The sequence below is a fragment of the Malurus melanocephalus genome, unplaced genomic scaffold (assembly GCF_030028575.1).
Source record: "Malurus melanocephalus ecotype Western Australia unplaced genomic scaffold, MMel_1.1 scaffold_55, whole genome shotgun sequence".
NCBI lineage: Eukaryota > Metazoa > Chordata > Aves > Passeriformes > Maluridae > Malurus > Malurus melanocephalus.
The window spans coordinates 437,115-452,787 of NW_026623287.1; the positions used below are offsets into that span (position 1 = coordinate 437,115).

The following is a 15,673-nucleotide window of genomic DNA, read 5'->3' on the forward strand; positions in this document are numbered from 1 at the left end:
TATCCATACTTGCCCTGAACTCTCCAAAGTGCATGCTAATAAACAGAATGATAACCCGCCATCACTTTTGCCCTGTAAGATTTACAGTGCAAGCACTTTTTTCTGTGTTTAATTCAAGTCAGTTTGTCAAGTTAAAGCTCTAGTGTTTTGTTTTAAAGTACAACTTGGTGAGTGATTTTCTATTACTTAAAGAAATCTAACAGCTTTTTTTCCCCCCTCTTTCAACCAGAGTTATTGTCTAAATTTTTCTAGTCAAGTTGGCATACAGCCACCCTAAATTATGCTTTAATTCACAATTAGAAAGGAAGTGGTAACTGTGCAGAGCAGAAAACCTTTCATTTGAAATGGCCATTATATAAGATCATGATTCTCTGGGATGATTAAGATATTGAAGAATAATTTAGATATCCTTAGGTTTTTGGCCATTTAGAAGTGCTGGGCTTATTTAATTTTTTAAGCCTCCCTGAAACAGCTTTCCCCATAATGACAGTAATGCAGGACTCTATATTATCACAACTTGATGTTTACTTGTATCTGAATTGTCTAATGCCAACTTGTTTTCACTGATATAGCTGACAGGGCAGAGATAATTAAGAAACAGAAGAATTTGAGTGCTAGATTTGCTATTACACACTCTGTGCCACAGCAGAAGAAATTAAGCTGACAAGCAGGAGAGGAAGKATCATGCAGAACCACAAAAAGAATTGCTGTTTAGGTACAGCAATTGACTGTATGTAAAATATTTTACCAGGATAGGGGAAAAAAAAGGAAAATAGAATGGTAAAATAAACTATTTCCAAGCATTTTGAGCCATCTTATTTCTAGGGTGTAAAATAGAGAGCTTGCAATACTTACTCAYCCCAGCACAAGAAATGGCAGAGAAGAAAGCTAACCCCAGTGAAATGGTGGCAGAACTTCCATGGGCTTCCATAGGGTCACGATTCCACCTCAGTATGTACTTAAAATTACTGCAGTCTGATTTTGCTTCTCTGTTCAGTGAGGTTTTAAATCTTGCACAGCTACTTGCAGTTCTTGCCACAATGGTTAAAAAGTCAATGAARGCTCACAGTTCAGTAACTAAATTACAAGGTAAGAAACTTTGGAATCATAAAATGGTTATAAATGCTTGACCTAAAACTATGCAGATCTCCCAATGCTTGTACAACTGAAGCAAAAAGTTGATTTATTATCTGGCAGGCTGGGAATTTGGACTGAGCTTGCGAAAAAGACRGGTTGCTAATCCGTGTAAATGGTGATAGACTTGGCAAGCTGTATGTGGTGGGGTTCCTTTTCCCCTAAGCCATGCCCCTTAAAATTGTTTYGTGATTATTTAATACCCACAAAGTTTTAGGGTGTAAGGTACTCCCAGCTTTGCTGAAAGCATGCTAGGAAGAAGAGATGAAATGTGGAAAAGAAATCAAAACTAAGGAGCGCACAGAGACTGGGAGAGGGTAGGTGCAGGATTGTACTGYGACTTACATATGCAGCCCTTTGTCAGAGGCTTTAGTACATTATAAAAGAAAAGGCACAATTTTGAAGATRATTCATTGAATTAGAGATTGCTTTGAGGGGAAAGATGCTTGAGGACAAACTTGTAAGAGTGAAAAAATTGAAAAGAAAGGCTGTTAAGGCAGGAGATGTAGGGGGATGAARTATGGCAGAAAAGATGATGACAGCTTAGTTTTGGCCCAGAACAATAAAGGGTGAAGATCTTGCTGAAGATACGCTGTGATGACAGAGTGCTTAAAGGGAATAAAAGCTAAGCGTGCTCTGAAGTGCAAAGTTATTATGTAATATCACAGCAGAATCAGGGCCCCAGGTGCTGTACATACACCAAGGTTCATTTTGTGATCTGAAGAGCTTTCAGACTTGATGACACAGAAACGGGTGTGTGGGAGGGGAGAGAAGGACAATACAAACAGAGTGATTGCAGAAGGTGGTTGTTAAACTCTGTGGTAGTTCTCTGGTTCTGTAATTTCTCTCTTTTGTGCAAAAACTTCATTCTAAATTATTCTTCTGTCACTGGCAGATCTGATTTAAAGGGTTTCTTTRCTTCCCAGCTCTCACATAGTCGTTCACCCTCCTTGTTCTGGAATTATTACAGCCTCAGTTATGCCAATTCAGCTGCAGCCTGCTGCCATACCTTATAAGAAATTATCTGTGGTGTTTCTTGTTCTTGATATTTCTTTATTTATTCACTAGTTAGTTACTAGCTAGTTAGTTATGATTTAGCTACTAAAAGTACACAGAGACAATGAAGCAGTCCTTTGAATTGTATTTGACAGGTTGATAACAGGGTAGGAGGATATGAGTAAAAGTCCAGTGGGGAAATGGAAAAGGCTGAGTTACCAGAAGCAAAAATGTAGGATAASTGAAGATTGGGAGCACTGAGATGGGAGTGTGGAAAGGTGAGGAAAGCAGGTGTTGGTCTCTGATGAGCAGGTAAGCGAAAATGTCCTGCTTCTGTAGCAAGGAGGAATGAGAGCAGCAATAACTGTTGTTTCAGTAATGACAGCTGGTTGGATGCTATCGCAGGTGAAGCCCAGGTGAAAACTGGGGGAAAAGATCTCTTTATCAGCCCTGCCTTAGGACACAAGTCTTTTGAGATGCTGTTGCTGGATCTGGTGTCCTTTAGAGCACTGGYACTGCTTGGTATGCAAAAGACCAGGGGCAAACCAGACCCCTCAGCCCCTCTCAAGTCCTCTTTAGCTCTTTACTGCTGCTGACCATTCTGGGGAGGGAAGCTCATCCCAGAACGCTCCCAAGCACAGCACATTCCAGTTWGCAAAGGTGTGATACTGTTACTCCATTCTGCTGCTTCTCTCCAAATTCTCCTGTGTGAAGGCTGTAATCTCCGAYGCTGCTTTCCACAAGATTTGGTGATGATTGTTAGTAACCCCAGAAAAGGAGGCACTKAATTACTGCTCTTGCAAGACCTACAGGTGAGGGAGGGACCTGTGGAGAAAGGAAGCAGCAGCAGAAAGGCTGAATGTGCACAGACAAGCATTGCGTGAGTGCTGGAGGGAGCTGATCTCCTCTCTGTTTCTGTGCAACCCCTCCAGGGGATGTGGTGCTTATTTCTGGGTGATTGCTTACTGGAAAAAAAATTGTCAAAGATGGGAAGAGAGTGGCAAAATCTGTTACAATGCTGGAGGTATTGATTTATGAGAGAAGATTAAAATACGTGTGACTCAGATAAATGTTGACTGAGACTGGAGCAGTACAGAAAAATGTAACGTTGTTTAAATACTTAAGGTGTATTTTGCACCAAGAAAAGAAGACAAGTTTCTCGGTAACTTGCCACATCTTTAGCCATAATAGGGTAAAGTTTGGGGGAAGAAAATCCTCTTTGTTTATCTCTAGGTGACTATCAGAAACATTTTCTTATTCGTGACACATACCTTTCCCTCCTAGCCAACTCTGAAGCAAAAATTCATGGAACATTTGTGGCGCCTCACATACTATTCTGCTCTCCTTTAATGGTATGTTATATGCTTCCCATTGGGCTTTGACGTATCTCTTTTGACTCTGTGCTCTTTTGGAGAGAGGCGTGCTCTTACAAGTGGTACTAGAGTTGGTCCCCCTGATCCTGATCAAGGCCCTTTAGGTTATACCGTGGCCCATAAATAAGTAATAATGGTAATGATAGCATGAGATATATTTGGCTGTGGAATGGCTTCCCAAGGAGAGTAGAGAGAGGCTGATTGTTAGCAACAAATGTGAGGAAGCACACTGTAGGGAGCAGTTCTGTCAGCAGGGAGAGGGCTGGATGATCTAATAAGTCTTTTCCTTCTCTAGGTTATGATTCTGTGAATACTGCCTCGGAGAGCTCTCTAAAAGTCTCTGATAGTGTAAGCTCTCTATTATGTGGGTGTGGGTTTTACAGCACTCCGGGAGGCTCTTGCTGAGGACATTGTATAAATATATTCTGTTTTACATTGTGTGATATATTTTAAATAAAAGGCTCAGATCTTTTTTTAATTGCTTTGAAATATTCTGCAGTCTGATCTTTTTCTTTAAGAATTAAGAAAATGAGTTGCTTTTGGAAGATACAGACCTGTTGGAGGTAGAACTATGTCCCCAACTGCAGTTGGTTTAGATACATACATAGCACTGTTAGATTTGCCTATTCCTGCATCCCACAGTGAAGTTATCTGCTCTGAGTTCCAGTAAAAGGGGAATCTCAGGCTGTCACAGTCCCTTTCTTTGTCTCTGACTCTCGATTTAATCTTGTTCCTTCTCTTGGTATTTCAGCCTCATGAATTGCCACACTTCACTGTGTTCTTTTTTTTTCTGTTTTGGTGTCTTGACATTCAGTACATGGGAATATCCCCCCAGGGTGTGTTTTGGTCACTGAAGGTGCAGTTCACACATGAAGGACAAGGTCCCTTATCCTGACTTGTGGCCTTTCAGGGAATGACTGCAAAATCAGCTTCTCTTTCTCAGCTTTTATTTCCTATCTGACTAACCTCTAACATTCATTGACATATTCATCACAGGTTTGCTGGGCCAAATAGCCTGCTGGTTAAAACTTGGATTATTCTCACAGAGCAGGGAGTGGGGAAGAAAGAATCTGAGGTATCAGCTCAGACCTGTGGATTTTCAAAAGGCTTTTGCCAAGGTTATGCAGCAAAAGTTGTTAGTGAAATCAGGTTTCTGCAGGATTGGAGGACAGTTCCTGCTAGGGATTTACTGGTGGGTAAATGATAGCAGGCAAAGTGACCTGATGTTCATTTTTTAGAGTCAGCAGAGGTATCCCTCAGAAACCCACTGGGCTGGTTCTTYATCAGTGACCTGGAGTGAGAAGGGAACAGCAAAATCTCCTGGGTGACATAACAAATTTGTGTGTGATACCAAGTTCTTTCAGGTAGTCCAATGATATGTCAACAGCAAACAACTCAAAGAAGGCATCAAAACTGAGCAAATTAAACTATAATTTACCTGGGGATGAGTCATCTACCCTGCCTACATGGTACTGAACTCAGAACAGGTGGTTAGGATTTGTGGAGTTCAAAGCTTTCTGGAATTTCTTGAAAGCTTGTTGATACATAAGTCTTACTGTACCCATGTTTTGATTCCAGTTTGTCTTTTCCTCTCAACAAAAATGTAGTGGAGATYAGGAAAGGTGCACAGAACAATTCATTTGATCAGCAATTTGAAGCATGGAGAGACCAAAAAGAGTCACTTTGGATAGGAGAAGACTGAGAAAATTATCAGGGTCAGCAAAATTGTGTAGGTGGCAGATAACTTGAATGTGCAACTGTTTTTTACCAGATTCCAGATTCCACCATGTGAAAGAGACTAACTGCAGTCAATCATTACAAAAAGGACTTGGCAACACTAGCAAGATATTAAAGCAGAGCACAAAAGTRTGTCTGTCGATAGCAGTGAACTTCCTGAGCTTGCTTTCACAGGATGTTGTGGAAGCTGCAGGTTGAAAAAGGAATTAGGCAAATTTATGGACAGTATGTTGGTACATGGATATTGACAGGACAAGCCATGGAGATAATCTCTCTCAATCTATGCTCAATCTATGTAATTGTGGATGCCAGCGTAAAGATGGCAGAAAGTGATTAGAACCCTTTAATTGGGCTGAGTTCTTCCCTTCACCTGTAGAGCTTGGGTTAGGTTAGGTGTGGGTGATCAGTCATCACAGCAGTTTCTTACAGATAATTCCAGGTTGTATCACTAGTGTGGTGTTTTCAGGTTTCAGGTRGTTTGACTGCTGAGGCCACTTCTTATGTGCATCTGTTTTTTTTCTCTGCTTTTATTGGCCCTGTTTGTTCCAGCCAAACAGTGATTTGATATTTGCTCTATCATAACAATAAACTGCTTAATTTTCTGTAAAATGGGTCTGTTCCCTACCCCTTGAATGTGTTTTTAGCTGTATTTAGCGTGTGTAAAGTGCTTGGGGGCAGGTGGTGTTTTATGAATACAAAATAATGTTAGGCTTTGTACTTAGGCACAATACTGTACCGTAATTCAAAGGCAATTCATGTAACATTAGTAAATCACTTTGAACTTTATGTTGAAAATATAAGCAGTAGTATAAAAATAAACCTTTTTATTTCCTCTGGTATATACAGTTAAATAAAGTAAGCCTATAGAGCTACAAAACCATATTGCCAGTATGCTTTGTTGAAATGCCATCACCTTGCAAAGAGATATTCCATGTGTTTTCTACATGTTTATGGTTGAAGAATAAATTTTCAGAGACTGTAAATGAAAATATATCTCTAAATATAGTGATCAAATAATATCTGACACTGCTGGTTTAAAGAAATATACATCTATTTTACTGCCAGAGTATTTATGACTCTAATAAGTTTAGTTATTTTGCCTCATAAGGAGATTCCCGCTCCTCCAAATATCAAACTTGTTGAAGTTATGCTGATTATTTTCAGGAAGGAACAAATGATATTATTAGCTAAATGGGACTGCATGATATGAAAATACAATAGTCTAGTTTAAAAATTGGACAGTGTATAAGAAATATAATATATTTTACCAGCAGCGGGAAATAGACAAACATTAAAAATCCATTGGCATATCCCAAATGTCTAAATAAATAAACATCACTGTTCAGCCAATTGAAGCAAGTAGGCTTTGTGGTTACCTACAAGAGCACTGTTCTTTCTAATATCCTGTACAGTTACGAGTTCTGGGCATCACTGTAGCATAATCTGGCCATTTTTCAGGTACTGTACATTGTGGTAYTGTCTGAGCTCTGATTGCCCTGTAGGTTTTATCAGAAGGAATACCAAGTGGATTCAGGTGATTTCCTAGCAACYATCCAGGGCATAATTGGTCTTATGGTTCCCAGAGCATTAGCCATATTTGTGTGCTTGTCTTAAAAATGTGGAAGCTTTCCTTCCCATTGAGTTTGGAAACATGGGACAAAGATGCACCTGTAGGTGTTCAGAGAGCTGTATTCCTGCTGCATGAGCAGTGAAAAAGAAATATTGTGGAAACAGGGATTTGGGTCTGTGCCATCTTGTGTTTATTTTGGTTTTTCTTTTTAAAATGTGAATGTTTAATGATCTGTTTTGAATCATAATGGTTTATGATGTTTCCTGTTATCTTAGTGATAGACTACAAAACTCTTTTTACATTAAGAGTTTATAAACTCTGCTAGATACTAATTTAATTAAGAGCCAATGCTGAGAGTTTCTAATAAAATTTCCAGAAGAGTTTTAGTGGCTGAGGAGACAAGTTTCTAGAAGCCTGTTTTAGTAGTGCAGAGGAGAAGAAGGAAATGCTGTCACACCCCTGTGCAATGCCTGATCAGGGTGRATTTCACTGCCCAGGTCACAGTTCTGCTCCGATCCCAGGGGTCCCTACCTCTCAGATCATACCTCTCTGGGCATCACTGTGCTGCTCTCTGAGCTGCAYTGGGAGTTTCATGTTCTATAATAAAAGCAAAGGTGAAACTTCTTCATTGAAAGATGAGTTTCAAAGCTTACCTTGGTCTGGTCTCCCTACTCTTGTCTCCATCCTCTTGCCCATGGCCCTGTCTTCCTTCTGCTTTGTACACTAATTCTTAGTGTTCCCTCTCCTCATGAATTTTTTTGTACACTTTGTAAGATTACTTTCACCAAACTTTATCTGTCTAAATAGTTCGACTTCTTATCCTAACTTGTAGACCTTACAAATTTTCTTCTCCCATGATGAAACAAGCAGTCTTTCAAGCTCATTAAAGTTAGATGAAAAAGTACACATGGGGAAGTGTCAAAAAAAGAGATTATTTTCCAGTCTGTTGYGGAGATGCTGTGAGAGACTGGACTATTAATGATTAATGACTCAAAACATTTGCCCATTTGTGGAGGCGCCAGGGTGCTTTGTGGAGGCCAGGTTTGCATCCCTCGAGGGAGGAGGTGAGTTTTTGGGTGTGCTGTGCCAGTCTGCAGAGAGAGGTGGTGAGCTGTCACAGCCTGGATCCTGCAAGGYRAGATKGTGCTTCTTACCATGCTCATTGCCCTTCCTTACACAACTCCTTGAGTTGTAGAACTKCCCTCCTTCCCTCCGGGAATGCCTGGGATAATGCCTGGGGATGGGGAATTATCCCTCAGCTGAGAGGCAGCTGAGAAGGGATCATCAACTATCAAAGACCCCTGAAGTGCCCCCACACTCATTCCTGGGCCTTCCACCAGAGGAATGAAAGCTCCCCACCCACTCARGGGAGGTTCCTGGGCATTCCCACCGAGCCTGAGTATATTTTAACCCATTGGTCATTGTGTCATTTCATTCTAAGACACCCAAAGGGATCCATTAACAAGAACCTGGRTTACTCTCCTTCCAGCACACTGGCAACTGTACCAAAAAAATGAGGACAGACTGAATTATCACCATCCTTAAAGGGCCAGTTGCCTGTGCCATTTTCCTTCTGTRGGGAGGGCAAACCTATCAAAGAAAACGTGTGTAAGCACCAGCACTGATGGGACATTTGGTTGCTTGGTTGAACATCTATACATGAATAATTTCTGTAGGTGTCTTAATGTGCAGTGCTGGTACTTCTGCAGAATGTTTGGGATTTTTTTTCTCCTCAGGAAGCAGGAACAATACAAAGGGACCCTTGGCCATTAGTTGGCTTTAAAAGACCATTCACTGTTCACAAGCCAAGTTTGCCAGATCAGTTTTTCTGTTTGAAATGTTCTGACTCTTCAGTGTCTGATCTTATAGCTTTGACTTCACTGAAGCCATTAACTGTTGTATTAATAATAACAGTAACAATAATGTCAATAGTAATAATAATAATAGTAATAATAATAATAATAATAATAATAATAATAATGATAATAATAATAATAATAATAATAATAAGGAAGCTTCTTTTCACTTATGCTTTTGTTTAGGTCCTGCAAAGAATACATACCCTAGTTTTAGAGAAAGTTACATTTCAGGATTTGAGCATTCTGACTGTGTCTCTTTAAATATTAGGATACAAGTAAATGGTGCAAAAATTGTCTTTGCAAGTTTCAAACCATTCCAGGTCTACTCTGTTGCCTCCAGCCAGATGATGTCTGATGTTAGACAAACCAGGGCAAACCATTATCCTGGGATTAAACACTAAATACCTGCAAGGAGCATTCTCTTTATCAGATATCGCTCTGTTAGCAGAGTTCATTCACTTTATTGCATATATAACTGTGGTGTCAAATAGACTGATTTACAACACCTGGTCTTTTACATAATCTTTGCTATTTGCTGTGCTTGTAATCTGCCAAATCATTTAGCCTTCCTGATAGCAGGAATGCTGTAAAAGTTAGATAAACTTGCAGAAGAAATGAACTCGAAGGTACTGCTGAAACGTAGGGCCTGCACATTTGCTATAAATGCATTGGCTGGTTTGGTTTCCCCTGCCTAATCTGTGATTGAATGTGGCTGCTGGAGAAATTGAAATTTTATGATAGCACTACCGTCAGAGGAGATAAGCATTTGTATGCTAGACCAGATTAATCTAAAAAGAAGTTTTAGGTGTGGCTAATGAAACCAGTGTATGTGTTAACTGGGTTTCTTTGGGGTTCAAACCATATGTGTCTATCTATATAGTCTAGTCCTAAACTTTCTCCATGTGAAAAGTCTCATATATCTGTGCAAGCTCTTGCTGTCAGTGCAGCTTATTCCATTTCTTGTTGGAGATATCTTTTACAGAGTTGTAGTTTTTAAAGGATATTTTCTGAATACTAGTACAAACAACAGATTTCTCTAAAATGATCTTGTTTGGCTACCCAAAACTTCATGTCCTTCTGAACTTTTTGGTTCAAGTAACTGAAAGACATCACATTTGCTTAGGGTTAGCCACGTACAGCATTCAATTGAAAAAATAAAGCTGTATTTTTTCATTTTGAGCCACTCATTTTTTGCTATTTAGGTAATAGACATGTAGACAAGCTTAAAATGTGGAAATTTTCAAATTGGGTTTTTGACTGTGAGTGGGATTCAAGGTAGTGCATCTGCAGGAAAATAAAACAATCTCTAGTCAGAGGAGGGAGCCCTGTGAGGCARTAATGTCAATCCAGGCTGTATTAGAAATGATGCTGACCATCAGATTGGAAGAAACAATAAAAATTGAAGGAAATAAATGCTTTTATACCAAAACTTCAGTAGTCACCATTAACATCAATATTAACCCGTCAGTAYCACTGCTAACTCCTTTGAGCTGAGGGAGTAGTTCTGTGTCTCAGACCTAACAGTGAATTACTTTGTCATGGATGAAGTAACTTCATAGGAATGAAGTGAGCCTAGGAAGGCGCTTCCCAGGAAGGTGGTGGAGTCACCCTCCCTGGTGGCTTCCAAGAAATGACCACACGTGCCACTTTCTGCTCTGGTCTGSTTGGGCAGTGACCAGTCAAAGGTTGGACTCGATGATCTTGGAGGTCCTTTCCAGCCTAAATGATTCTGTGACAGGGGATAAAGAAGGGTGTTTTTCATGGCAGGGCTGGTTTGGGGAAGGAAAACCTTTKACTGTTGGACAGCACAGATGAGGACCTGCCTTCAGGAGCACTGCTAATCTCTCACATCCAGAAACTGTTGTAAATGTTTGTCCTAAGGAATCTGAGTTCAGCAACCTGCCCCAGCTGCTTTTAGTTGCTTAGTCATTATGGGTTCCTACAGTCATGAAAGGAGAAACAGTTTTTTTTTCAAAGCAGGGAACAGCTTGGGATGTTTCCTCATGCTATGGATCAACTTTTTTTTGCTTACGAGACAGATACCCTATGTATCCAGTTACCTGTGCTGATAGTTTAAGTTTGGTGAATAATGTGAAKAATGTTTTGTCCATAAAAGTTTTTGAATGTGTGAATTACTTCGGGGTTGGGAACATCAGGCAGGTTGATGCTAACAGTAGGATGGAACAAAGGAGACTTTTGGGTAAAACTCTGGAGTGATGTCTCTTACATATCACTGAGAGATCACTGGAGAACAGTCTCCCTGGGGAAGCAGTGGAAATGGTATTGTTTAAGACATTTAAAATTGGACAGGAGGAAATATATTGTAAAGATCAATCCTGTGCTGGTATTTAGATCAGGTCCTGTCTCCTGTGAATATTAATAGAAAGTCCCTGTCTGAAGTAGCAGCCATTATTCAGTGAGCATTACCAGATAACATTGGCTTGCAACCTTCCCCCACATCTGCACTTGCACTTAAAGGACAGCCTGAGTAATGCTTAGCAYCTTTGCCTTTTCTCTTGGTGCCTCAAGTGCTGGTTTTGTATTGCATTGCTTGGATTCTATTCCTTCATTGCCTCCACCAGACAGACTCCATATAGTACACAGAGATTTACAGGAAGCACATGTAGTTTGTGGCAATAATAATAAAGTCTCCTGCTGTTTTCAAATCCCTGAGAAACTAAATCAAGTGTAGAGGTCTAATCAAAAAAAAAAAAAAAAAAAAAGTGCAGCATGTGTATAAGTCACTTTACCATTACTGGCGTGGGTCTGCCTTGTACCTGTTCGGTGTATTTGGCTGTCATCTCTCTGAGGTCTGTGTTCAGTCTCCAGAGTGCCACTAAGACATTACACATCTCAAATGGAAAAGATGATGAAACAGCCTAAAATAACCTGAGCTGAGTTCCCATGCTTTGCTTGCCTCTTTTTCAATACCTCTGTGTTGTCATTACTGAYAGCAGTCCATACAGCAAAATTCCTTCAGTGCCGGTGGCCCCTGTCAGACAAATCTAGGTCTAATCTGATTTACGGAGGCAGGAAAACTGGATCCAATTCCTGCACGGTGCTGCGATCTTAATGGAGCTCTGCTTTCTCGGTGTGTTTGTGTAGGTACGAAGCCTCTCTCCTTGACCTGGTGGAAGCCATGAACCCAACATCCGTGCCGGGACACCTCTGCCGAGAGCCTTGTGACAGCAGCAAAGCGCACACGCCCYGCCGTGCCCGCCACACGCTGACCTCATCCTGGTGCCACAGCCCCTGCAGCCCCAGCAGCAGAGCAGAGGAGCTGGAGGAGAGCCGGCTCCTCGAGGAGATCTTCTTCATTTGACACAACTCCTYGGTCTACAGCTACTCTTAAATTATTTGAGTGATCACTGCTCATTTTCCCTCTTCTAAGACATAGCTAATTAGCATCCAGTTTCGTTTTGGATTTGGTAATCATGATGCAAGTTATATTGTTGGGGTAGGCCAATCAGAAGTGTTAACTTTTTTTCCTAAACCTTTAATGTGCCAAGTAATCAATTTAAAATAGCATTTTTTCTTAATCTACAACATTTTCTAATAGATTGAACTCACAGTTTTGCCAGCCTTATATCGGAAGTATATTTCATTATCGATTTTTTTGGCTCCGAAGCAGTTTGCAAGAACTGCCTAACATTCAAGAACCAGCATGTTCAAAGCAGATTATTTTCTAATTAAACAAATCTGTTTAAAACCTGGCATRTTATAAAGGTACAAGCACTTTAGTACTTTTCAACTGATTTAATGAACTACGTTTTCCTTCAACATTCTGATATTTAACACACTGAGTTTTTAGGGGATATATCGTAAGCTCAACTCTACAGTGTCTGATAATGTTAACAGATGATGTTGCAGGTTGATGTACTAGGCACAGGTTTGAATTATATTCCTCTTTAAATCAGTGCTATTTGACAGAGTTTATGTGCTGGGTAACRTAACCCTGAAAGAGCAGAACAGAGTCAGACATTGTAGGGATCCAAAACCTATTTGATGTAGTTTTCAAGATGAAATACATAGTAGTGGTAGTATAAGAGCAGTCTTAAGACATTTTCACTAACTTGCACTATTTTGATCCTGCATCCAGGCTCCATTGTAAATAAGACAAATCAGTAATTATTTCCACTAGCAGCTTGCAATGCACACTTTCCTGCCAGCTTTAATTATTCATGCTGTATCTATTTCAGTTTATTTAAATGCATTTCCATCTACTGCATGTACTTGGTTATTTAAAGAAATGTGCCGAATTGGTAAAAATGACTGCACATTACAGGATTAATGGTCATTTTCTCCACAATGCAGTGTTCATATTTTATTGTAACAGTAGCCACCGGCATGTGTTCCTAGAAATATGAGTCTAAAATACTCATTTTGCACAGTAAAATTGCAGCGAGGGAAAGGTAGAATTGATCCAGTACGGGCAAGTTCTAGGCCATTTGCTCCCAAACACCACTTCATGGGCYGGTACTGCTTTTCAGACAGTCTCTTTAGGCAACCCTGCTTATCTTAATGGCTGGGTTGAGTTGCTGTACCGATGCTTGGGGTATGGCTGCTGCCTGCCTCCAACGYTGCTGCTGTGCAATGTGCGATGCTCTGCGAGGTGGATCTCTGACGAGAGCCCCTGGCAGCACCGTGCTCCTCTGTCAGTGAAACAAAAGGAGAATGAAGGGGAAGAAGAACCTCAGGTTACTCTGGGCGGCTTCATTCAGGCCCAGCCTTAATCACAAATTAGGTGATATCCTTTCTGTGCATCCCCGCTGAATTTTAAAAGCGGCTTGGAGGAGTTCAGAGGAGGGAAACAGCATTGCTGGACCAGAAAATTACTGCTGTGGAAAGTCCTTGCATGGTTTGTCCTGCTTTTAGTGAAGTGTTACAGTTTTTTGGAGTATGTCTATCTGCTGTTTAATGTCTCTCTCGTTCTGCTCCCTGAGCCTGTGAAGGCACAGGTTCCTGCTAAGAGCCCCAGAGATGTGTTCAGTGTCCTGGCCCAAGGAGGGCAGGTGGGGGAGTTAAGTTTYCTCATTCTGCTGGCTGAGTAGTTTGCTGCTTAAAGAGGGCAGGACAAAGGAGGAGAAAGAAGAGAAAAATGTACAAGGGCCAGCAGGAAAGTTGGGGATAACCATCACATGGATCTTGGGGTTTGGGGTTGTTTTATGTGYTTTTTCAGCTTTGTTGGTAGTTTTTTGGTTAAGTGTTGGCATTTATAAAGAAACAGTTCTCTGATTTCAGTCCAATTGCTTCTCGTCTCTTTTCTAGTTTGACTGAAACTTTAATTGCCTTTTCTAATAAATGCTAACTGACCTTTCAAAGCAGCAAAAAATACATGTATRTTTCTTGAAAGGTGCCTTTGTCTACCCAGTTGAGAACACTCCATTGGAGCATTCTGTTCTTTGGTTCTTTTGTGGGTGCCAATATTTAACTGCTTTAGGATTCCTTATGATCATTTAGTCCATAAAAAAATCTAATTCTGAAGGTGACTTTTGGCCTGAATCTGTATTTTTTGCTTGTAGCTCTTTTTAAAAGGACATTGTCAAGTTTGTGGGCTCTAGGCTCAAGGTGCTGTCCATCAGCTGGACAGGGGTCACACCTTTGTGAAGCAAAGTTTTCTGGTGTAAAGAKGGTTGAAATGCCTGATGGGTGAAGAGCTGTATGCTTTAACTCTCTGTGAGATGCGGACAAAAGAAACAAAAGCTATTAATTTCCTAGACCCTGTGGAAAATAATTTTTTATAATGCTGGCTCTTGCTCTGGTTCTCAGCACTACATTAGGAATAGTGTTTAGCAGTCAATGCAAGCAAAGATATTTTGCCATGAGGCACTACAAAGTTGAAGTTATTAAAACATTTATAGCCTTAGAAAAAAAAATCAATGATTGTCAAATAGGAAAGGACAAAATCAGTAGTTGGTACCGGGAGGGGAATTGTTTTCCATCTGCTAAAACAGTAGAGGAAATGCAAAAATTRAACTGGCAAAAGCAATGACGTGACAATGTCCTTTTAAGTTTGAGCTTCTATATTGGGAGCTGCTGCTGGGGAGYTGGTCCAGCCACAGACTGTTTGTCCAGAGTGTTGCCAATGAATATTCCTTCAGTTGCACATCAGGCTGTGTTTTACCTGAGACTTTGTGGAGTAACATGACTGCTGCTAAGGCTCCCGCCCATGCCTTCAGTTTGTGTCCTTTCCACGTGGTTTGTGCACACACACTCACTGGCTGTTTGTGTAGTTACTGCTTTTGTGTACCTTGCACATCACAGCCCTGTAATAATCACACACGTTTCATTTCTAGCCTCTCCAGTCTTGCTGTTGAATCCCATCTTGAGCACGTATTTATATGTGTATGTGAGGTCTTAATCTAATAAATTATCTGGGGGTTTAATTTATTCTTCCAGACTTTTTTTTTTTTTGCTTGTCTTCTGGTTTTTGTCCAGCTCAGATGTCAATACTGCCATTGACAATGTGTTCCACTTCCCACATCATCACATCATATATGTTGTGAGTCTCCGGTTTGCTAAGATACACGGAAAAGTTGTCTCAAGCCTCTTCCTCTCCAGGACATGGGTCTTGCTGGGAAAAGGAGCAAGGTCTCCTTTGGAACATGAAGTTGGGGAGAGGTCTCAAAATACAAAGGAGAACTGGAGAGCCAGCACCATGCTTTGGGACAAAGAGGTAAATTAAGGAGTAAGGAGGAAAGGGTGGAGGTGAAGACAAGAAAGGGCAGAGATACAAGGCAGAGAGCTCTACCAAAGGATGATCGAGGGCAGAGATGAAGTGAATCAGAGAAAAGGGATGAGTTGTTATCATAAATTGATGAAGGAGAACTGTGTGCTTGTATCTTAAAGTGAGAAACTGGTAAGCCTTGTGACTCAAAACCCTTTTCCAAATCATATTCCTGCATTTGGGGAGCTGCTCTCCCAGGAATACTTGGCAAATGAGGGAAAWAAGGAAATTATGTTGACCTAACTTTCGCCTCTCCCCTTTAGAGTAGCTGGACAGG

The 15,673-nt window shown here is 40.6% G+C and overlaps 1 protein-coding gene across 2 annotated transcripts in view; it reads left to right on the top strand.

Moving 5' to 3' along the window:
* KIAA1328 (KIAA1328 ortholog) overlaps positions 1-14,250 on the top strand; it is a 170,531-nt gene extending 156,281 nt beyond the window's left edge. Inside the window, exon 11 of one of the 2 annotated variants that reach the window (XM_057365599.1) lies at positions 11,775-14,250. In XM_057365599.1, the coding sequence (XP_057221582.1) occupies positions 11,775-11,991 (217 nt within the window). In that variant the 3' untranslated portion in view covers positions 11,992-14,250. The remainder of the gene's footprint in view (positions 1-11,774) is intronic. The other variant, XM_057365598.1, reaches the window with a different exon arrangement.
* Positions 14,251-15,673: the final 1,423 nt, after the last annotated feature.